Here is a 23,351-nt window from a genome sequence, read left to right on the forward strand (position 1 = left end):
AATATCTGAGATTTTTGTTGGCACGGGTGAAATGACTCAAAATTAATTCTATTAAGTTTAATGCTGGGCAGTATTTCAGCTCTCTCATTAAAAACAAAACAAAAAACCCAAGTACTCGCAAATATTCTTTAAACGTGAATGGTTGTCCTGGTTGGCTGGGCACAATCACAGAAATATCTATTTTCTCACTGCTGCTGCTTTAACAGTCATTTTACTTCAATAACCTTCTGCTGACTTCCATCATCTCTCCTCACCCCATCCCCAGCCTTCTGTCTTATCATAGCACCTCCAAGCCTGTTGGTAGCCACATTCTCAATAGGAGAGGAGGTCAGAGGTAAAGAGACAGGAGAGAAAGAGTGGGAGATGAGAGGAAATTCTGTTCTCCTTTCTCTCTGGGTCCCTCCACTGGCTCTCACCTCCTTCCTAGGTGAGGCCCATTCCCATTCTCATTCTAGCTTATTAAATAGGCTCTTCCCTAATCCTGGGAACTCCAACCTCGCTCTCACCCAGCTCCTCATACCCTTCCCAGTCCTGACCATTGGAGTCACTCCCCAGTCACAATGCCACCATCAGAGCTTGGAGTTAGGGAACAGGGGATTAAAAGAGCGCTCCCACTAACAAAGAGGATGCCAACAGAAGGGGGAATGGCCCAGGCTTCAGGACTGAAAGGGTTTCTGGAGTCTCAAATTGGATGATCATTCCCCATCAAAATATCCTTACAGAATTCTCCTCTAGGGAGCTTCCCTGGTGGCTCAGTGGTAAAGAATCCGCCTGCCTATGGAAGAGACACAGGTTCAATCCCTGCCTCTGGAAGACACCCCTAAAGAAGGAAATGGCAACCCTGCGCCAGTATTTGCTTGGGAAATCCCATGGACCGGGGAGTCTGGTGGGTTAGTCCATGGGGTCGAAAAAGAGCCAGACACGACTTAGTGATTAAACAACAATGATTCTCCTCTAGGTAAAATATAAAAGGGGTTTTTTCTTTTTTTAAATGCATGACATACAATTAAGTTTAAAATTTGAATAAACAGTGCTCGCTTCGGCAGCACATATACTAAAATTGGAACGATACAGAGAAGATTAGCATGGCCCCTGTGCAAGGATGACACAAAAATTTGTGAAGCGTTCCATATTTTTAAAAAGAATGCATTTGAATCTGTTCTAATGAGGTGGACGAAACTGGAGCCTATTATACAGAGTGAAGTAAGTCAGAAAGAAAAACTCCCATACAGTATACTAATGCATATATATAAAATTTAGAAAGATGGTAACAATGACCCTATATGTGAGACAGCAAAAGAGACGCAGATGTAAAGAACAGTCTTTTGGACTCTGTGGGAGAAGGCGAGGGTGGGATGATTTGAGAGGGTAGCATTGAAACATATATTATCATATGTGAAGCAGATCACCAGTCCAGGTTCGATGAATGAGACAGGGTGCTCAGGGCTGGTGCACTGGGATGACCCTGGGGGATGGGATGCGGAGGGAGGTGGGAGGGGGGTTCAGGATGGGGAACACATGTGCACCGTGGCTGATTCATGTTGATGTTTGGCAAAAACCACTACAATATTGTAATTAGCCTCCAATTAAAATAAATAAATTTAAAAATAAAATAAAATAAAATTTGAATGAACAACCTTTACTGGGTGAACATGTAAGTTTTTGAGATTTCCAAAATATATAATAAAAAATTATACATAGCTTCTAATCCTAATCTATGAGAACCATTGTCCTTTCTTGTCCAGCCTTAGCACTAATGCCCTGAACAGTCTTATCAGAGAAATACATAATTTTATGATCCACAAAATAGTGTTTAAAAATGGGATGGCCTGGGAATCAACTTAAAGAACATGGTTCTTTTTCCCACGTGGGGAAAAAAGGTATTAATAAAGAAAATACCTAAGTAAATGTTAGAAAACAATCTACTCACTATTTAAAAAAAGAAAAACAAAATCTAGGGGCAGGATGCTACTTCAGACTCATCTTTTAATTTTCAAGGATACCTACATCTTTTCTAATTAAAATGTTTAATTTATCTTATAGATACTTAACTCTGAACACTTTGAAGGAGTTAAAGCCTTACAGATAAGATGTGACCCTTTGAGGATGAAGATGGGAACCTATTTGGAAAGGAGGCATATAGAAAATGTTGTTGGGATTGTGGAGAAGAGAAAGGGGATCAAGGGAGAGGAGGGACTCCTCTCAGGGACCCATTCCAGGAGTCCTTTGTTAGAACTGATGTCCCAGAAGCAGGGAGTACAGATCTGCACCATCCTCAGGACTTCCCTGCTGCTGCTAAGTCACTTCAGTCGTGTCCAACTCTGTGTGACCCCATAGACGGCAGCTCCCCCGTCCCTGGGATTCTCCAGGCAAGAACACTGGAGTGGGTTGCCATTCCCTGAGTGAGTTGCTAACAGTAAGACAGCCTTTCCAGTAACAGACTATGGCCATGCACTTGGCCACGCCTAACAAATCATGCCTGCCAAATCAAAACAATTTCCACCTTGGAAATAACAGAAGACCACATTTCATTCCAGATATTTGGGTATTCTATTTAATTAAGTGTCACAACTTTCCTTTTAGTAACATATTGCTATTTTACAGAAGCACCCTGGTTGCTGATCCAACTTCTACAAAGTCTCATTGACAGCTTCTGATAGAAAGAAACAAAAAACAATCATTTCTGATTCCTTGTCACAAATATACTGAAGGTATCAGACCATTAGTATTTCTGCAGTAACTTAAATATCTCAGTAAAATCAAACTTCTGAAACTTCAGTGTTTAATTTTCCTACTCTAATGATAGAAGGCTTCCCAAGTGGCTCATCGCTAAAGAGTCTGCCTATCAATGCATGAGCCACAGGAGACATGGGTTAGATCCCTGGGTAAGGAAGATCCCCTGGAGGAAATGGCAACCCACTCCAGTATTCTTGCTAGGATAATCCCATGGACAGAGCAGCCTGGGTGGCTACAATCCATGGGGTCACAGAGAGTCAGACATGACTGAGCATGTATGCACACACGGGAAGCCTTCATAGAATCTTGTCTTGCTTATTTTCACACCAATTAAATAAAAGTATCATAGTGACAGGGGAGGAAATGACTTTTACTGTGCTTCAGTTCAGTTCAGTTCAGTCGCTCAGTCGTGTCCGACTCTTTGTGACCCCGTGAATCGCAGCACGCCAGGCATCCCTGCCCATCACCAACTCCCAGAGTTCACTCAGACTCACGTCCATCAAGTCAGTCATGCCATCCAGCCATCTCATCCTCGGTCATCCCCTTCTCCTCCTGCCCCCAATCCCTCCCAGCATCAAAGTCTTTTCCAATGAGTCCACTCTTCGCATGAGGTGGCCAAAGTACTGGAGTTTCAGCTTTAGCATCATTCCTTCCAAAGAAATCCCAGGGCTGATCTCCTTCAGAATGGACTGGTTGGATCTCCTTGCAGTCCATGGGACTCTCAAGAGTCTTCTCCAACACCACAGTTCAAAAGCATCAATTCTTCGGCACTCAGCCTTCTTCACAGTCCAACTCTCACATCCATACATGACTACTAGAAAAACCATAGCCTTGACTGGATGGACCTTAGTCGGCAAAGTAATGTCTCTGCTTTTGAATATGCTATCTAGGTTGGTCATAACTTTTCTTCCAAGGAGTAAGCGTCTTTTAATTTCATGGCTGCAATCACCATCTGCAGTGATTTTGGAGCCCCCCCAAAAAAAGTCTGACACTGTTTCCACTGTTTCCCCATCTATTTCCCATGAAGTGATGGGACCAGATGCCATGATCTTCATTTTCTGAATGTTGAGCTTTAAGCCAACTTTTTCACTCTCCTCTTTCACTTTCATCAAGAGGCTTTTTAGTTCCTCTTCACTCTCTGCCATAAGGGTGGTGTCATCTGCATATCTGAGGTTATTGATATTTCTCCTGGCAATCTTGATTCCAGCCTGTGTTTCTTCCAGTGCAGCATTTCTCATGATGTACTCTGCATATAAGTTAAATAAGCAGGGTGACGATATACAGCCTTGACGTACTCCTTTTCCTATTTGGAACCAGTCTGTTGTTCCATGTCCAGTTCTAACTGTTGCTTCCTGACCTGCATACAGATTTCTCAAGAGGCAGGTCAGGTGGTCTGGTATTCCCATCTCTCTCAGAATCTTCCACAGTTTATTGTGATCCACACAGTCAAAGTCTTTGGCATAGTCAATAAAGCAGAAATAGATGTTTTTCTGGAACTCCCTTGCTTTTTCCATGATCCAGCGGATGTTGGCAATTTGATCTCTGGTTCCTCTGCCTTTTCTAAAACCAGCTTGAACATCAGGAAGTTCACGGTTCATGTATTGCTGAAGTCTAGCTTGGAGAATTTTGAGCATTACTTTACTAGCATGTGAGATGAGTGCAATTGTATGGTAGTTTGAGCATTCTTTGGCATTGCCTTTCTTTACTGTGCTTAGAACTTGTTTTAAACCTTACATTAAATTTTTCATCTGGCAATCAATTGTAATCCTTTAAGGCATATATTTTGTTTTTTGTTAAGAGGTAAAACTTGTTGGCAAGGCTAAAATCATACCCACCAGCTTTGTTTTGGCTTGCAGGAAGTTGTCAGCATACAATAGAGAAACTGTCAACATGTTCTGTGGTTTGCTTCACCTGCTGATTGTTTCTGCCCCATGACCCAAGAAATGTGTGGTGTTTATATTTTTAATTCCTTTACCTCCTGAAGGTGAAAAAAATGACAATAACTATATACATATAGCACAGAGAAAACAAAAACTGGAAACTAAAACACAGATAGTACTATAGATTAAGTTTTAACTACTGACCAGTCTGCAAATCTGAATTAACACATCTGCAATCTTCACTGAATCTATCCTACAGAAATATTTGCATATATAGACAAAGATGCAGATATGTTCTCTATAGTATTGTGGAAATATTAAAAAAATTGTAAACAATCTAAACATCCTTTAATAGGCGAATAATTAAATTTGAAACACTGTACAATAGTTAAAATGAATATATATATATGAATATATACATAGATTTATATGGGAAAGCTTACAATGGTGTGATGTTAAAAAACCAATTTCTTTTTTTCTTTTTTTCATTGAACTATAGTTGATTTACAGTACTGTGTTAGCTTCAAGTATACAGCAAAGTAATTCAGATACACATATATATTCTCTTTTACAGATTCTTTTCCAATATGGGCCCCTGCAAGATACTGAATATAGTTCCCTGAGCTACAGAGTAAATCTTTGTTGTTTATCTATTTTATATATAGTGGTGCATATCTGTTAACCCCATACTCCTAATTTATCCCTCCCTGTCTTCTCCTTTGGTAACCGTAAGTTTGTTTTCTATGTGAGTCTGTTTCTGTTTTGTAAGTAAGTCCATCTATATTATTTTTTAGATTTCATGCATAAGTGTTATCATAGAATAGTTATCTTTCTCTGACTTACTTCACTTAGCACAATAATCTCTGAGTCCATTCATGTTGCTGCAAATGGCAATATTTTATTATTTTTTAAATATTTATTTATTTGGCCACACCAGGTCTTAGTTGCAACATGTGAGATCTTGTTCCCTGACCAGGGATTGAATTTGGGTCCCCTGCATTGGGAGCTCAGAGTCTTAGCCACTGGACCACCAGGGAAGTCCCTATTTCATTATTTTTATGTCTGAGTAATGTGATATATATACATATCACATCTTCTTTATCCATTCAACTGTCAGTGGACACTTTAGTTGCTACTATCTCTTGGCTATTATAAATTGTGCTGCTATGAACACTGGGTTGCATATATCTTCTCAAATCAGAGCTTTCGTCTTTTCTAGATATATGCCTCGGAGTGGGATTGCTGGATCATATGGTAGTTCTATTTTTAGTTTCTTAGGAGCCTCTATATTGTTTCCCACAGTGACCACACCAATTTACGTTCCCACCTACAATGTAGGAAGGTTTCCTTTTTTCCACATTCTCTCCTATATTTATTGTAGACTTTTTAGTGATAGCCATTCTAACTGGTGTGAGGTGATAGCTCACTGTAGTTTCGATTTGCATTTCTCTAATAATTAGCGGGCTTTCCTGGTGGCTCAGCAGTAAAGAATACACTCGCCAATGCAGGAGACACAGGTTTGGTCCCTGGATTGGGAAGATCCCCTGGAGAAGGAAATGGCAACCCATTCCAGTTTATTCTTGCCCGGGAAATCTCATGGACAGGGGACCCTGGTGGGCTATAGTCCATGGGGTCGCAAAGAGTTGGACACAACTTAGAGACTAAACAACAACAATTAGCAATATTGAGCATCATTTCATGTGCCTCTTGGCCATCTGGATGTCTTTGGAGAAATGCCTGTTAAGTTCTTCTGCCATTTTTCAATTGGATTGTTTGTTTTTCTGACACTGAGCTGTATGAGCTGTTTGTGTATTTTGGAAATTAAGTCCTTGTTGGTCACATAATTTGCAAATATTTTTGTAGGCTTTTTGTTTTGTTTACAGTTTCCTTTGCTGTGCAAATGCTTATAAGTTTGATTAGGACCCATTTGTTTTTGCTTTTATTTCTATTGCTTTGGGAGAAAGAACTAAGAAAATATTGCCGCAATTCATGTCAGAATTGTAGCAGGCTTCAGTGGTTGCAGCACACAGGCTCAGCAGTTGCAGAAAATCTTTTGCCTATATTCTCTCCTAGGAGTCCTATGATGTCATGTCTTATATTTAAGTCTTTAAGCCATTTTGAGGTTTTTCTTATGTGTGTATATGATGTGAGGGAGTATTCTAACTTTATTGATTTACTTGAGGCTGCCCAGCTTTCCCAACACCACTTGCTGAAGAGATTGTCTTTTCTCCAATGTATATTCTTGCCTCATTAGTTAAAGATTAATTGACCGTATTGATGAAAGTGAAAGTGGAGAGTGAAAAAGTTGGCTTAAAGCTCAACATTCAGAAAACGAAGATCATGGCATCTGGTCCCATCACTTCATGGGAAATAGATGGGGAAACAGTGGAAACAGTGTCAGACTTTATTTTGGTGGGCTCCAAAATCACTGCAGATGGTGACTGCAGCCATGAAATTAAAAGACGCTTACTCCTTGGAAGAAAAGTTACGACCAACCTAGATAGCATGTTGAAAAGCAGAGACATTACTTTGCCGACTAAGGTCCATCTAGTCAAGGCTATGGTTTTTCCAGTGGTCATGTATGGATGTGAGAGTTGGACTGTGAAGAAGGCTGAGCGCCAAAGAATTGATGCTTTTGAACTGTGGTGTTGGAGAAGACTCTTGAGAGTCCCATGGACTGTAAGGAGATCCAACCAGTCCATTCTGAAGGAGATCAGCCCTGGGATTTCTTTGGAGGGAACGATGCTAAAGCTGAAACTCCAGTACTTCGGCCACCTCATGCGAAGAGTAGACTCATTGGAAAAGACTTTGATGCTGGGAGGGATTGGGGGCAGGAGGAGAAGGGGACGACCGAGGATGAGATGGCTGGATGGCATGACTGACTTGATGGACGTGAGTCTGAGTGAACTCTGGGAGTTGGTGATGGGCAGGGATGCCTGGCGTGCTGCGATTCACGGGGTCACAAAGAGTCGGACACGACTGAGCGACTGAACTGAACTGAACTGAGTATGTGTTTATTTCTGGGCTCTCTATTCTGTTCCGTTGATCTATATGTCTGTTTTTGTGCCAATACCACACTGTTTTGATTACTGTAGCTTTGAATATTGTCTGAGGTCTGGGAGGGTTAATGCCTCCAGCTTTGTTCATTTTCCTCAGGATTGCTTTGGAAATTCTGGGTCTTTTATGATTCCATATACATTTGGATTATTTGTTCTAAATGTGTGAAAAATGTCATGGATAGTTTGATAGGGACTGCACTGAAACTGTATGTTGCTTTGGGTAGCATGGCCATTTTAACAATATTAATTCTTCCAATCAAAGGTCATGGGATGTCTTTCCATTTCTTTGAATCAGTTTCAATTTCTTTTACCTATGTTTTATAGTTCTTAGCACATAGGTCTTTTACCTCCTTGATTAGGTTTATTCTTAGCTATTTTTTGTACACAATTTTTTTAATTCATTAAAAAAATTTTTTGGTTGCACTGGGTCTGCATTGCTGTGCATGGGCTTTCTCTAGTTGCTTCTCATTGTGGTGGCCTCTCCTGTTGTAGAGCATAGGCTCCAGGTATGCGGGCTTCAGTGGTTGCAGCACGCAGGCTCAGCAGCTGCAGTGTGTGGCTCTAGGACACAGAGGCCTCAGTAGTTAGAGCACACAGGCTCAGTATTTGCAGCTCATGGGCCCTGGAGTACATGGGCTTTAGTAGTTGTGGCTCACAGGCTCTAGGGTGTGGGCTCAGAAGTTACAGTGCATGGGCTTAGGTGCTCATGTGGAATCTTCCTGAACCAGGGATTGAACTCATGTCCTCTGCACTGGCAGGCAGATTCCTATCCACTGTACCACCAGGGAAGTCCCTGGACACAGTATTAAATGGGATTGTTCTTTCACTTTCTCATAGTTCATTGTTAGTATAAAGAAATGCAAAAGATTTCTGTATATTAATCTTGTAACCTGCAACCTTGCTGAATTCACTTATTAGTTCCAATAGTTTTAGTGTGGAGTCTTTAGGATCTTCTATATATAATATCATCTCATCTGCATATAATGACAATTTTGCCTCTTCCCTTCCAATTTGGATACCTATTTTTCTTCTCTGATTGCTGTGGCTAGGTCAAGTAATCTATATTCTTCTATGTTGTACAAATATTCTACAGCAAAAATATATTCATAAGTTATTTTTGTAATTAAAAAATACATGGACCATAACACCTACCAGAATACCTAAAAATAAAGAATACAACATCAAGAGTTTGTGAGGAAATGGAGTAACTATAATTCTCATATACTGTTGGTGGGAATGTAAAAGAGGTTACGATCCCTTTGGGAAACTGGTTTCCAATAAAATTAAATGTATTCATACCATAAGACCCAGGAATTCCACTCCTAGATCTTTATTCAGGAGAAATGACTGTTTATGCTACAAAAAAAGTTATACAAGAATTCTCATAGCAGTTATAATCATAGTAACCCAAAACTGAACAATCCATTGTTCATCAGAAGAAAAATGAATAAGCAAACAATGGAACAGTCACACAATGGATTACTACTTAGCAAAAGGATAGATAAATGATACACAGAACAACATGGATGAATCTCAAAAACATTATATTGAGGACAGACACAAAAGAGGTCATACTGAGTTATGAAATTCCAGAACTGAAAAGGAACTTTATTGGGAGATGGAAATGTTTATGTCTTGATGTGAGTTGTAGTCACACAGGTATATATATATATATATATATATGAAAGTCATCCAGTTGTAACACTTAACACTAGTGCATTTTATATACATTAATCACACCTTAATAAAGTACTGGGAAGGAAGAAAGGAAGAGGGGAGGGATCAATGGATGAAGAGGCTCACACAAAGAACTATCAAAAAGGAAAATTTATTTTAAAGGGAGGGTGATTTTAAGGAAATTTATTACAATACAGTAAAGAGAGATTGTCTATAACTTTCTAAGTACCCAGGACACTTCTCATATTTGATTTATAATATACAGTACCTTAATTAATTCCAACTTAACTATCACATTGGTGTAAGTATGTATAAATATGTGCCATTGGATACATTTTAGTCAAGCTCCTATTATGTGAATAAAAAGTTTATTTCTCTCATAACATACTAATATTAGAATATCAACAATGTTAGAAGGAGATCCTAGATGAAATTTACATAATTCATAAATAATTTTTTCAAAGCCATAAGCTTTCAGGAAAGCTTGCTCTCTGGATACTAAGACCACTCTGTTTCTGAGCCTACATCTGTCCTATCTTCCATGTAAAAACTGGATAGTAAAATTAAACAGTGGAACTCAAAGACTCCAAACCTGAAAAGCCATCTGTTATAATCACCTAACCTATAATGCAACACTGGTAAACCAGAAAAGCAAGCAGTGAACTTGGAAACACAGGGGAAATAAATATGAATAAATGTAGCAGAAACTATAGGATTTTTGTACAGTGTAATGGTTCATAATGTGAAAAATTAGATCTATTATAGTTATGTCAATATGTTAAGATTCTCTGATGATGGTAGAACTTGAAACTTATCTTATTTTTTCTATACTTAAAGTGATTAAAAATTGTTTAAGTATTACACTTATATAATGAGGTAAAAACGTTATTCTCTTAATAGCATTAGAATTCCTCTTAGGAAGAGAATCACCATTGTTTGGCAAAGTAACCTGTTTCTCTTTGTGTGGGGGTGTTGGTGGGAGCTTAAACCAATAAACTACCTTTGGTGAAACTACCTTTCTGTGTGGCAAGAGAAAAAAAACTCTTTTTTGTTTGTTTTGCTCCAGACAGGCTACAGGGAGAAAGTGCCAGTGAGAAAGCATAAGGCTGAGAACTACGTCAGGGGAAAGGCCAGAGGGCACTGTCTCATGACTGGATTAGCAAAAGGGAGTTTAGGAACAGGAATGCCTAATATTCAATATGAAATATTTTGCATAACTGCCGTGGAAACCCTTCCTCCCTCTCCCTCTACCCCCTGCCTCTACAGTGATGTTTTCGACACTCACAGGGACTTCGTGTGGACAGGCCTTTGTGGAAATTGAAGACAAGGATATATGTCACGGCCATAGTTTCTCAACCTTGGCACTACTGACATTTGCTGCTGCTAAGTCACTTCAGTCGTGTCCAACTTGTGCAACCCCACAGACGGTAGCCCACCAGGCTCCCCCGTCCCTGGGATTCTCCAGGCAAGAACACGGGAGTGGGCTGCCATTTCCTTCTCCAATGCATGAAAGTGAAAAGTGAAAGTGAAGTTGCTCAGTCGTGTCCGACTCTTAGTGACCCCATGGACTGCGGCCTACCAGGCTCCTCCGTCCATGGGATTTTCCAGGCAAGAGTACTGGAGTGGGGTGCCATTGCCTTCTCTGCTACTGACATTTGGGGCTCGATAATTCTTTGCTGTAGGGTTGTCCAGTGCATTGCAGGAAGTTGAACAGCATCACTGGCCTCTACCCATTAGGTACCAATAGCACCTTCCCTAGTTGTGACAACAACAACAAAAATGTCTCCAAGTGTTGCCAAATGCCCCCTGAGGGACAAAACCACCCCATTTGGGAGCCAGGGAAGCAGGGGAACCTGGAAGGAAAGGTAACCTTGAGAATGCACACCCCTTGAGAATTCTTCAGATTTTGAGGAGATATTTGGGCTTCCACCATGAGGAATAGATCTTGCCTAGAGTTCTGAACTCCCTCGTAGATCAGTTGGTAAACAGTCTGACTTCTATGCAGGAGACCTGCATTCAATCCCTGGGTCGGGAAGATCTCCTGGAGAAGGAAATGAAAACCCACTCCAGTATTCTTGCTTGGAGAATACCATGGACAGAGGAGCCTGGCAGGCCTCAGTCTATGGGGTTGCAAGAGTTGGACATGACTGAGCGACTAAACATACACAGCACAGAGTTCAAAAGGCCTGGGCAGCCCAGCTAACATCTAGGACATACCCATAATGAAGCTAAAATATTTCTACCAATTAAAAAAAATTCTGTTTATTAAAACAGAAGGGGAGAAGGGAAAGATTGAATCTTTTTTTTTCAATTGAGAAATAATGCAAAAATACTATTTACAGAAACACACATGCATTAAAGCATTCTATATAACAAGGTAAGGAACACAGGTCTTTCTTAAGTTAGCAAGGAAGCTAACTTCCTCTTTCCTTCCTCCAAAAAGTTCTGATCTAAGGAAGGAAATGAAGAACATCCTGAAAGAACCCCTACAAACCTCCTCTAATTTGGAGGAGCAAGGATGAAACACTGACCCAAGCAAAAGGCCTATAAGTTTTCCTGGGGTGAAGCAGTTGCAAGAAGAGAGATCAACAGGACTTCCTCAAAGAAAAAAACTTTTTTAAAATCTTATTTATCAAACATATGGTATATAATACATTCTAGATATTATTCTAACTTCTTTTCAAATATTTAGTCCTTTATTTCTCATAAATTCAATGAGATGGGAACTTCTCTGGTGGTCCAGTGGCTAAGACTGTGCTCCCAATACAGGGGGCCTGGATTCAATCCCTAATCAGGGAACTAGATCCCACATGCTGCAACTAAGAGTTTGCATACAACTAAGAGCTGGCATGGGCTTCCCTGATGGCTCAGATGGTGAGCATTGAATAGATGCTTTCTGACTGTGGTGCTGGAGAAGACTCTTGAGAGTCCTTGGTCAGCAAGGAGATCAAACCAGTCAATCCTAAAAGGAAATCAACCCTGAATATTTATTGGAAGGACTGAGGCTGAAGCTGAAGCTCCAGTCCTTTGGCCTCCTGATGAGAACAGCTGACTCACTGGAAAAGACCCTGATGCTAGGAAAGAGCAAAGGCAGGAGGACAAGGAGACGACAGAGGACAAGATGGTTGGATGGCATCACCAATTCAATGCCCATGAGTCTGAGCAAACTCCAGGAGATGGTGAAGGACAGGAAAGCCTAGCATGCTTCAGTCCATGGGGTTGCACAGAGTTGGACATGACTGAGAAACTGAACAAAACAACAAAACTTACCACAAAGAAAATATACAGGAGCTATGAGAAAATATTAACCTTCAAAAAGAAAAATATCTTGAAGAACTAGAGAAAATGTCTCCCTCTGAAGTAGCCTTATTATTAAAGAACAGAAATGTTTAAAAATTTTCTTTCATATTTCCAACAACATCCAAAATGTCATTATGTCTATAAGCCAGATTTACAGATATAATGAAAACAAAACAATGAATGGTGTGGAAAGAACACATGGAAATTTTTTAAAATAAATAAATGCTGAATTTAAAACCACAATCAGTGACAGATGAGACAATAAAAGAGATGAAACACAGAGAATAAATCGGGGCTCAATATATTTACAATATAAACCTTAGTATAACAGAATAAAAGCAATGACAATAGAAAAAACTTTCTCATGTTAAAGACCTTAAGACTATAGATCAAAAGGGTTCATTACATATCAGGCAAAAATATTCAAAAAGTCTAACTTTGAAATTATCCAGTGACATTTTTGAGAGCAAAGAAAAATATCCTATAAACATGCAGGCCAGGCAGTGGGAGGGATGGGTTATAAAATAAATACATCAGGTTGGCATCAGACTTCTCCTCCAGAAAATTGAAGACCAGGAGATATGGGTAAAAATTTGAGAGGTTAAGTTGAGAGAAAGAGAAAGGAATTGATCCTAGAACCTTATCCCCACAGCTAAGTTTATATGAAACTAGACAGACACATACTCAAACTCAGAGGCACTCAGTAAGTGTAGTATGAAAGTCCCCTTCCTGAAAAATCCACTCAGCATCACAGTCTCAATCGTCATCTACTAGGACTTTCTGCACTACCCGATACAGCAGCCACTGTGGCTACTGAGTAGCTGAAACGTAGCTAACATAACTGAGGAACAGATTTTCTTTGGTTTTATTTAATTTCAGATAATTTAAATAGCTACATATGGCCATGGTTACCCTTCTAGCAAAGTCTAAATATCTAAGAGATAAAGAGCTCAAGAATGAAAAAGCCATGGTACAAAAAGTATGCAAGGAACAAGTTAAACAAAAATATCATTGTATTTCATTAAATATAAACTATCCAAAAAATCATTATAGCTATGGTTTTAAATATTATGCAAATATCAAAATAATTCTTATAACCTAATATACACAATAAAAACATTAATAATTCTGAATCTAAAATCTCAGATTATATAAGCCATTTCACATTTCACATTGGAGGAAAGAGTAGAAGATACTGTTTCATTCTTAACATTGCTAATCAAAGGGACATGGTTCATTTTGTTTGTTTTTTTTTAGCTATAAGGGTAAAACTATCAGTGGAATAAAACCAGGATGTATAACTTTAAAATTACTCACAAGGAAAAAAAAAGAACGTGAGTGATCTAAGAAGATGCTCAGGTGACCATAGCAAGTGAAAAAAAGTAAGTGGAAAAATCAGTATACAAAACTATACACACAATATGTCCCAACTTTTAAAGTCTGTACAAATAATAAAAACTGAAAAATATGCATGGAAATTTAACAGTTGTTGACTATGGGTGACTGTTTTCTAAATCTTCTACATGAGCAATACTATTTTTATAACCAAAAAATTTAGCATGAAAAAGAAATAAGGGACTTCTCTGGTGGTCCAGGGGTTAAGAATCTGCCTTCCAACACAGGGGATGTGGGTTCAATCCGTGGCTGGGGAACTAGCATCCCATGTGCAGCAGGACAACCAAGCCTGTGCCCCACAGCTAGAGAGCCTGAGCATCACAAATGAAGGGCTCACACAGCCAAAAAAAAAAAAAAAATTAGTTAAAAAAAAAGAAAGAAATGGAAGTATGGTCACATACATTTCAGAATTTAGCCAAACAATACCGCCATTTATCCAGAAGACAACCCAGTATTAAAAAATTAAGCAAAAAAAACTATGAGCAGCCAATGTATAAGTCGCAACATGCAGACCTAAAGTTTGGGTACCATGTTCATCAAGAGAGACCTTTATATTTTCTTTTACACATATCTTAATTCCAATGAACTTAATTATCTAATGTTTCTAGAGCATTGGGGATACCGATACACTGAGAACAGTACAAAGTGATAGGCCTGGTCTAACTATAGGAAACAATGACAAAAAATTAAAACATAAAACAGACACAGACATTCACAAAGCAGTCCAGTGGCAATTATGGCAAAAAACATCTCTAAATAACTTAATATATCTCTATACAGTATGATAATTGATATTCACTGTAACAACTCAGACTTAAAGTGTTCAGAGGAGGTCGTCTTGAATGCAGACTGGTTGAGGAAGTGTGAGAAGTTTCTATAGAATCTGAGAAAAAATTTGATCACAACTGTTTATAATAAAAATAATGCTTAAAGAGAACATCTTCAGCTATCCAGCACAACTCACTCCTGCGAGTTCCACAGAGTTGGAATTTTACCATATTGAAAAAGATTTTATGGTTGGCTACATCGACCAGTACAAAACTGGAGAACAACCTGGAATGAAATGATTAATGACTTCTTTCCAAGAAAGTTTAAAACAAGTAACTATAGGCATGTCAGAATCAGCATTAATGCAACAATTGCTACTAAATGCAGCTGAATTGTGGATGTTATTTTGGCTCTAATCCATGTTTGAGCAGGATTTAGGTACCTTGTAGATACTTATTACCTATTAAACTCAGTAAGCTCCATTCCATCACACAGGACAAATTATGAACTAAAGAAATATTTATTCTATTTCCTTTACAGCTGCCTCTTGTGCTGCTGACTTCAAAAGTGATAGTAGAAAGACAAGGAAGAAACTGATTATGTTTGTATCTGTGAAACAAAGACTATGTAAACTGTCAGCACGCCATTGTTTCTGTTTCCAGTGTGGTTATCACAGCACAAAAACAAAATGATAACTTCTACTCCTGAAGCCTGATTATTTGAAAATAGACCTGAATATTTCTTCCTCTTTCAATAAGGCAGTAAATGTCCTTCACTTTACTTATCTATAAGGCACTTAATTGCTGAAATGGACTAGTTACTATTTCTATATGAGAGCCTGACAGAATCTGAGGAAGATGGTTCCTGAGTTACTCTAGAAATCTCTCACTGCTTTAATATTTGCCCAAAATCCAAGAAAGCACTAAAAAAAGTGGGGGGGATCCCCACCTTTCACATATCTCTAGTACTAAAAACAAAAAAGCATAATCACAATACTGGTTAATGGTCCTTTGGAACTCTGACCTCTCCAAGCTTCTATTTGTCCTTTGTTCCTTTTCCTTTTAAATAGCCTTACTGGTTGTTTTACCCTGATTACAAAAGTAATACATGGTCATTGTCACGATTCAAACAATATGAAGATGTATGAAATAAAAGTAATAACCTCTCTCTCCCCAACCTTCTCTTTCCCCTCCCTAGACAACCAATTTGGGAGCTTGGTGTATATTCTTTCTTACTCTTTCTTAGGCTTACACAAATATTATGGGGTATTTTTTTTTGGTGAGGTTGTTTTCAAACAAAAATGGTATGTTATTTATACTGTTGTGCATCTTGCTTTTTAGTCTCAAAAATATGTTACCAACACTTCCTAAGACAATATATAAAGATCCACCTCACCCTTTTTAATGGTTACAAAATATTCCATAAGATGGATGATTCCACAAGATATCATCGCCTGACTTCTCCCAACTCATAGCCACTTACTATGCATCCTGATACATATACTCGGGCTTCCCAGGTGACTCAGAATCCACCTGCCAATGCAGAAGAATCAGGTATGATCCCTGAGTCAGGAAGATCCCCGGGAGAAGGAAATGGCAACCCACTCCAGAATTCTGGAGCCTGATGAGCTATACAGTCCATAGAGTTGAACACAACTTAGCGACTAAAACAAACAAACAAAAATATATACTTCATGTTCTTTACTTTCATTAACATAGATTCCTAGGAGTGGAGTTTCTTGGTCAAATGTGTAAAATTTTAATCCTTAAACAAAATTAATTTTAGACCTTCAGCATTTCTGTTCCCTTCTTCATTATGCAAAATCTGGCATAAACCCTTCATAATGCTTTGCATATCTTATTTTTCAAAGCACACACATTATGTCAAAAAACGCCCCTGTCATTTATGCTCTTGTAGTTATAAATAAATAAATGCTAAAGTTATGGCTGTGATGGCCAGCATTAAATCACTGTGCAAATGCTTATGCCTTGGTTTATGAAAGTAGTAATTCATTGTGGAAACTCCACCCCCACAGCCTGTGGCAGCATTGAAGTGGCAGCACTCTCACCCTATGACTCCCTCCACTGAGTTGACAATATAGAGATCAGGACCTACATATTTTCTAATTGTCAGCAGTTAACCTTAAAAAGTGTGTGGGGGGGTGGGTGGGGGAAGACAAACAGCAACAGATGATAAATTGATAGCCATTATGGGTTTCTAATATTTACAAACTATTTGTAGTACAGTGAATAATTCTGTTGGTCTACAACAGAGAGTGTGTTCCATAAAAAACAAAACCTACAACCAATATGTTGCTATGATTACACAAACCTTTCAAAAGTATATTCTTCAAACATTTTTCAATAGAATTATTGGTTGAATTCCACTTTCACATTTTTTTTCTCTACTTCAGATTCAGACTCTAATTACATACTTTTTAAAAAAGGGGAGCCTTAAAATAATACATTAACCAGCATAGCTCCTTAGAATTTAATCTTGGATTGTTCTATATATTCCAAAGACCCGAGCACCAACAGAGATTGTTAAGACACAGCAAGTTTGATACAGAAGTATGTGACATGCAATTAATCTCCATTCATACTCTGCTCTACTTGTCAGCAAACAAAGGTTCTGCTTTAGGAGGAGATCTGAAGACTTCAATTAAAAACAGTCAGCTAACAAGAAAATAATCTAAACTAAAGGAAGGTGGCAGGTGCAGAAATGAGTTGTTTACCAAAGTGTCAGTTTTGAACAATAAAGAACTGCACATCAAAAATGCTGAAGGAGTGGATGTCATTGTAAGTCTCTGAAAATAAAAAGGAATTTTCTATCAAGGCTGTAAACAAAATCTAAGTATAGTTTAACTAGTTTGTAAAACAGGTTTCCTCTCAACAAATGACAGATATCAATAAAAAGAATCTGTTTATATCTTTAACTGCAAGGCAGAATGAAACTTTTTGCCACAGTTCCTTCTCTCCTGGAAACCAGACACAGTACAGACTCTCTTTATATTTGGAATTACTGAGCCAACAGCAGGTGGAAAGGCTGGGTTCCTTCTAGACATCCAGATGATGCTCTTTTACCCCACAAATACTCTTCTATTCGGAAAATTTAGATTCACTCAGGTTGCAAGCAAAATAAATTTTGGAAACTTCACCTCATAAGAAACACGTAGTTGACAGCTTTTATGGAAGCAACCCAGAATGGAAACAGCACTACAAACAGACTGAAAAGACTTGCCAAATATTTGATTAGGAGGCATTTATACCAAGATAACATGGTAATGGAGATATAAAACCAATTAAATTGAGAGGAACTGAAGAGAAAAAAAAATACTGCTTGCCAAAACTATGACCTGCCGAAAACAGGCCATCTGTTAGGTATGTGTCAAAAATGTCACCTCGATGCCAAAAGGCTTAATTCTGAACAATTTCCTCCTGGGACCCTTATGCAAACACAGAGTCCAGGTCCCCATCCTTCCAGGAAGGTCGGTTACAGGAAAAGCAAATTATTAATACTTTTTCACCAGGAAAAGTGGGAGGCAAGCAGATCTTGCCCATTAGCAAAAAGTGTCTCTGGAGTGTTACAGCGGGATGTGTTGAGTGTTAGGGAGTATGGCCTTAACTCTTAGCAGGACTGATGGGCTCTACGGTTTGAGGGTGAACACACCGCAATGGGGCACTTCTAGAAAGGGAAGAGATGTAACACTGGGATCCGACCGCCCCGGGGCAAGAGGGAGTCTGCGGGCGGGTGAAGGGGGCCTGAGGTCTGGGTGTCCAGGCCTTGGCCGACAGGAGCCCATGAGCCCTAACCGCCCCGAGACCGTGGGGAGCTCTAAGCACGAAGGTCAGGGTTCCCTGTGAAGGGACAGAGTCAGGGCTGGAGAGGGGCCAGCGCGTAACCCACAGACGCAGGGCGTCCTGAAGAGAAAGGGACAGGTCGAAGGCCAGCCACGGCGGCCCGGGGACCTTGAACCCGGCCAGAACTTGCTGAGAAGCCGGGAGGCTAAGTGAGAGGTGGAGACGCCTTGAGGGAAAAGAAAACGTGTTAACTGGGAGTGAAAGGGACCCCTGAGCGAGGGGTGAACAGCTGGCTCTGCAGAGTCAGGACTCCGGCAGCAGCCTCGAGGTTCTAGAAGGCGGGAGGGAGCCGACGGGGAAGGCCGGCCTTGGCAGCCGCTGGCGTCTCGGCTGCCGCCGGCTCGGCACGTGCGACTCCCGGCGGGCTCGGCGGCGCCCGGGCCAGCGGGGCGTTACCTTCCAGGAGCCAACGGATCTCCTCGGGGAGGGCGGCGGCGGCCTGCATGTGGCGGGCGGCGGGAGAGGGCCGGACGGGCGGACTGGCGGGCGGGCGGGCGGCTGCGGCGGCACCTGGCCCTCAGTCGCCGGCGCCGCGGGGCCGAGCCGCAGGGCGGGGCGCGCTCAGGAAGCGGCGCGCGGCGGGCGGGGCGCCTGGGCGGCGGCGACACCTGTGCGCGGGGCCCGCGACCCTAAGCCCGCGCCCCAGGGAGGAGGTGCCCGCCCGGCGGCCCCCATTCCCTGTCAAAACAGAGACGACACGACTCCAGGCACCTCGCCCCCGGGTGCTCCCCACTCTAAGCTCCGGACCGCGGGCCTCGCCGGCAGGTGGAGAAGCCACCGTGGGGCCGAGATGAGGCGCGAGGAGGAGGTGGAATCCGAGGACAGGGTCAGTCCCCGCCAAGCCGGGCCGCAGTCATTCCGACCCAGTTCGCGAGTCTAAGCCCGGAAAACCAGGGCAGAACCGTTGGTCAGGCAAACCAGGACTGTTCGAGGGAATGATCATAAGTCCCAATAAATAATCTCAAGTCACCAACTTCAGGGAGAATCAAAGCAGTCCCTCTGCAATGGAAACAGGGAGGCAAAGTATCCCTTCCTTCCCTAAGGCTAAAAGGATGAGAGGAAAAAGAAGCGGTAACCCAGAGAGAAAGCTAAAGGAGAGGAGCATCCAGCCCTTTCCCTGTAAGAGTTTAAAAGGGAGGAAAGTGAAGGACAAGATGACAGAAGTGGGCTTCCTTCTCATTCAGAGTACGTAGGTGTCAGGTGTCCTAGCTGTGATATCCTGTGATATTGTACAGTGTTACCTGGGGGAACAGGACCACTCTGGATTATTTATCACAACTTCTGTGAATCCAGTTATCTTAAGTTTTTTTTTTTTTTAAGTATAGGGCAAGTATGAAAAAAGTATAAAGTACCATGGGTGATACAAGGAGGGAAATGAATGTAAGAAAAGGAGGGAAAATGTGTGTGCGGTGTGATGGTGCATGTGGCATTTGAGATGGCTCTGAAGACACCACACTTTGAAGGGGCAAGGGGGCAGGTGGGAGGACCAGAGGAAACAAAGATGGAAAAGCCTTCTCCTGCTTAAGGGCAGCTTCTGGCTGGTGTAGGGAAATAGTTGGCAAGAAAAAGTGAAGTTCTACTGTGAAGGAACTTGAAAGGGTGAGGATTCTGAACTCATTTGAGCGGACATTGGGAGCCACAGACAAATTTTGAGATGGGGAGTGAGCTAACCTGAGCCCTTGCACATCTCACTTCACCTCTATCAGTTTCCTTCTTTGTAAAAAATAGTTTCTATTATCAGATTCTATGTACACTAAAGGATTGGGAGTAGTAAGAGAAAGGAAACAGAGAAGATGGGTGAAGTGCCTTTTACAGTAACCTCAGGGGAAATAATGACAGAACCGTGGATGTGGGGATGGGGGCAAGAAGAAACTGTTCAGAGGACTCCTGGAAGCAGTTCCTGCCTCCAGGCATAGCTTCAGAGGACTCCTGGAAGCAGTTCCTGCCTCCAGGCATAGCTTCCCCTCCAGAGATACAGTTTCAAGTTTGGGGACTTGATCCTTTAAGGGGTCCAGTGTCTTTGAGCCATCTATACATCTAAGTGCTGCAACCTAAAGAGGAACGATGCCTTGGTTTCAGGGTCACATGACTCACCTACCAGTTGCAATAATTGGGGTGAAACTGTAGGGGACAGAGGCTGGCTAGAGTCTCTGGGGAATCTGGCCCCTGTTGCAAGGCATCCTTGCCCTGGGAAAGTTAACATGGGCAGGCTGCCTCCTTCAGGCTCCAGAGTAAGACCAGTTCCCCACTGGGGCATTTTTCCCACACTCACTGCTCCTTCTATAAAATTGTAGCTGCTCTGGAATCATTTTTGAGTACTTATGTTGTTAAAAGGCAACGGAGCTCTGTGTACTACAGTTGCAATTTTTCTTAAATCTAAAACTGATCTAAAAAACAGCAAGGGGAGCACAGTCCCTCCTATATGTAAGCCCAGCACTTTGCCTTGCTTTCCTCTCAACAGTGGGAGGAAATCTGACAACCTCCCTCCCTTCTTCAAGGGTATTTGTCAAATGCTGAAATAGGCTACAAGTTAAAGGGTTGTTTGATAAAAAGCAATAAACCCTAGTAATTGCACATCCTATCAGGACTCACTGCCTGTCATAGCTTACTTATACCAAGGGAAGCAGCAGAAACTCAAGACAAAGATATTCTACATCCATTCTGGGTGCAGAGAGATGAAGTAGAGGGAGGCGCACAGTTGGGTAGTGTGCGGTGAGTGGCAGATTCCAATACACCATTGTCATGCTGCATCAAGGTTCCTCATTGCAGACAGAAACCCGCCTCCACACATGAGCGCAGCCCCTCCGTAATCATCTGAGGACCCTGGTTCAACAGTCAGCCTCACTCCTAATGACATTCTGTTAAATGGACAAATTCCTTTGAAGCCTTGTCCTTCTTTGAAATCCAATTTTGCAGGAAGCCAAATCTGATTGGGGGTAGCCATGGAAACCACACTGAGGAGTCTTAGAGGAGGTGGAGAGAGGCAAGGCAAAATGTGATAGTCAAGAGTCTTTTACTGCTCTGTCGGAAATATCAAAGGGATCTGGAGAGGTTGGCAGCAGACGAGTCGCTGCCCGGGTCCTGTTTGTATGGCTGGGTACCATGTGGCTGTCATGGAAGTAAGCAGCCAGCTGTCTCCACACACAGGCAGGGGGATGGAGCAGAATACACAAGTCCCAGGTCTGTCTGCCTCCCTCTTCTTCCCCTCCCCCAAACCCAATTCCAGCAAGATCCTAGCATCCCTTTCTTAGCTATCTCTCCTTTAAAGGCTAACAACAAAAGAATGACAAGGTTAAAATACAAGGCCCTCACAGATAAGAGGTTCTTTGGAGCAAAGGCCATGAAATTCATCTGAAATTCCTCGTAATTAGATAAGATAAGGGTATCTAAAGAGATGCAGAGCAGCTGAAGTGGACTCCATAGCACAACACACAGAAAGTCTACCACCTGGTCCACAGGGGCCCCTCCCTCACTGTCAGCAGACAGAAGACACAGAAAACAGGGCCCATGCTGGCCTCTCGGCTGCTTGGAGATGCCATCTACATGTTCTCGTGCCAAGTGGGCACTCACTAAATATGCATCCATGGGGTGTTCGGAGGGTTCAGTCAGGAAGAAACAAAAGCATCTGGCACCTAGAATGGCATGGGGCGGAAACAACTGCAAGCAAAGCAGGAGCTGGCTGGCACTGCTCAGCCCCAGGTGAAATGGGTCTGGAGAGGAGATTGCAGAGGGCAGCTCTTGGGCTTTATTCCGAGTTGGTTATTGATCCCTGGAAGCTGGGTCACGACATGCGGCCGAGCTGACGTCTGCCCTGTGAATATGTGGCCGCTGCATCTCAGCCCCTCGGTCCCAACCCCATCAACCGGGTTTATTGACTCTTTTATTGACGATGCTGGGGCCTAATGAGGACAAGAGCTGCACACTTCATTAAGGACCATGGAAAGAGAGATGATGCATCCAGCTGGTGCCAAGAACCAGGCTCACAGCGTGCTTGGCAAGACCCTGGAAACCAAGCCTCACGGCACCCTTGAGGCAGAGGAGCTGGACACAGATGCTTGCTTGGGCACTTTCCTTGGTGGCCTTAAGATACAGGGTTTTCACAACTTGCCAGAAGCCTTATTTTTACCAATTAGCTAACCTTTCGATTTAGGAGGGTCCTGTTATGCACATGATGCACTTCGATGGTCTCCCCGCTCACACTTCCAGATTCTTTGCACTAATACAACAAAATAAACAAGTTCTCATATCGTATCAGGGAACATTTCCAAAACAGGTTCTCAGTGAGGTCCAGGCTCAGAACAGAATGAGAGACTATTAAAACTCAAGAATTTTCAAGGTGATTCAAATTTAAGATGAGGAACTGACCTAATGCTCTGCCCAGGGCCACCCCGCTCACCAGAGGCTGTGCTGATACTAAAATCCTGGTTCTCTAGTGCTGGTCCAAAACTCCTGTACAACTGAACACCTGAGATGGCTAATTATAGTCCAGGGATTACTGAGCAGCTCTGTGAAACCATCATAGTTGGTCCCCCTCCATCTGAATGGTAACATTTCTCTCTTTGTTCTTTGTATTTCTATCTCTCCCTTTATTCTGTTTCTCTGTATTTCTCAATCAGTTTTTTTTTTTTTAATCTTCTTTGCTTATCCCTTAGACCACATTAGACATCCCCTATGGT

The 23,351-nt window shown here is 41.6% G+C and overlaps 1 protein-coding gene and 1 non-coding gene across 2 annotated transcripts in view; one reads left to right on the top strand and one right to left on the bottom strand.

Moving 5' to 3' along the window:
* SKAP1 (src kinase associated phosphoprotein 1) overlaps positions 1-19,220 on the bottom strand; it is a 292,418-nt gene extending 273,198 nt beyond the window's left edge. The window contains exon 1 of the mRNA XM_040245595.1: positions 19,072-19,220. Coding sequence (XP_040101529.1) covers positions 19,072-19,120 — 49 coding nt within the window. The 5' untranslated portion in view covers positions 19,121-19,220. The remainder of the gene's footprint in view (positions 1-19,071) is intronic.
* On the top strand, positions 1,031-1,137 carry LOC120867509. The gene has a single exon (XR_005721931.1). It is a non-coding gene; the product is annotated as a U6 spliceosomal RNA (small nuclear RNA).
* Positions 19,221-23,351: the final 4,131 nt, after the last annotated feature.

This window comes from Oryx dammah, unplaced genomic scaffold, assembly GCF_014754425.2.
Source record: "Oryx dammah isolate SB20612 unplaced genomic scaffold, SCBI_Odam_1.1 HiC_scaffold_8, whole genome shotgun sequence".
Classification (NCBI taxonomy): Eukaryota; Metazoa; Chordata; class Mammalia; order Artiodactyla; family Bovidae; genus Oryx; species Oryx dammah.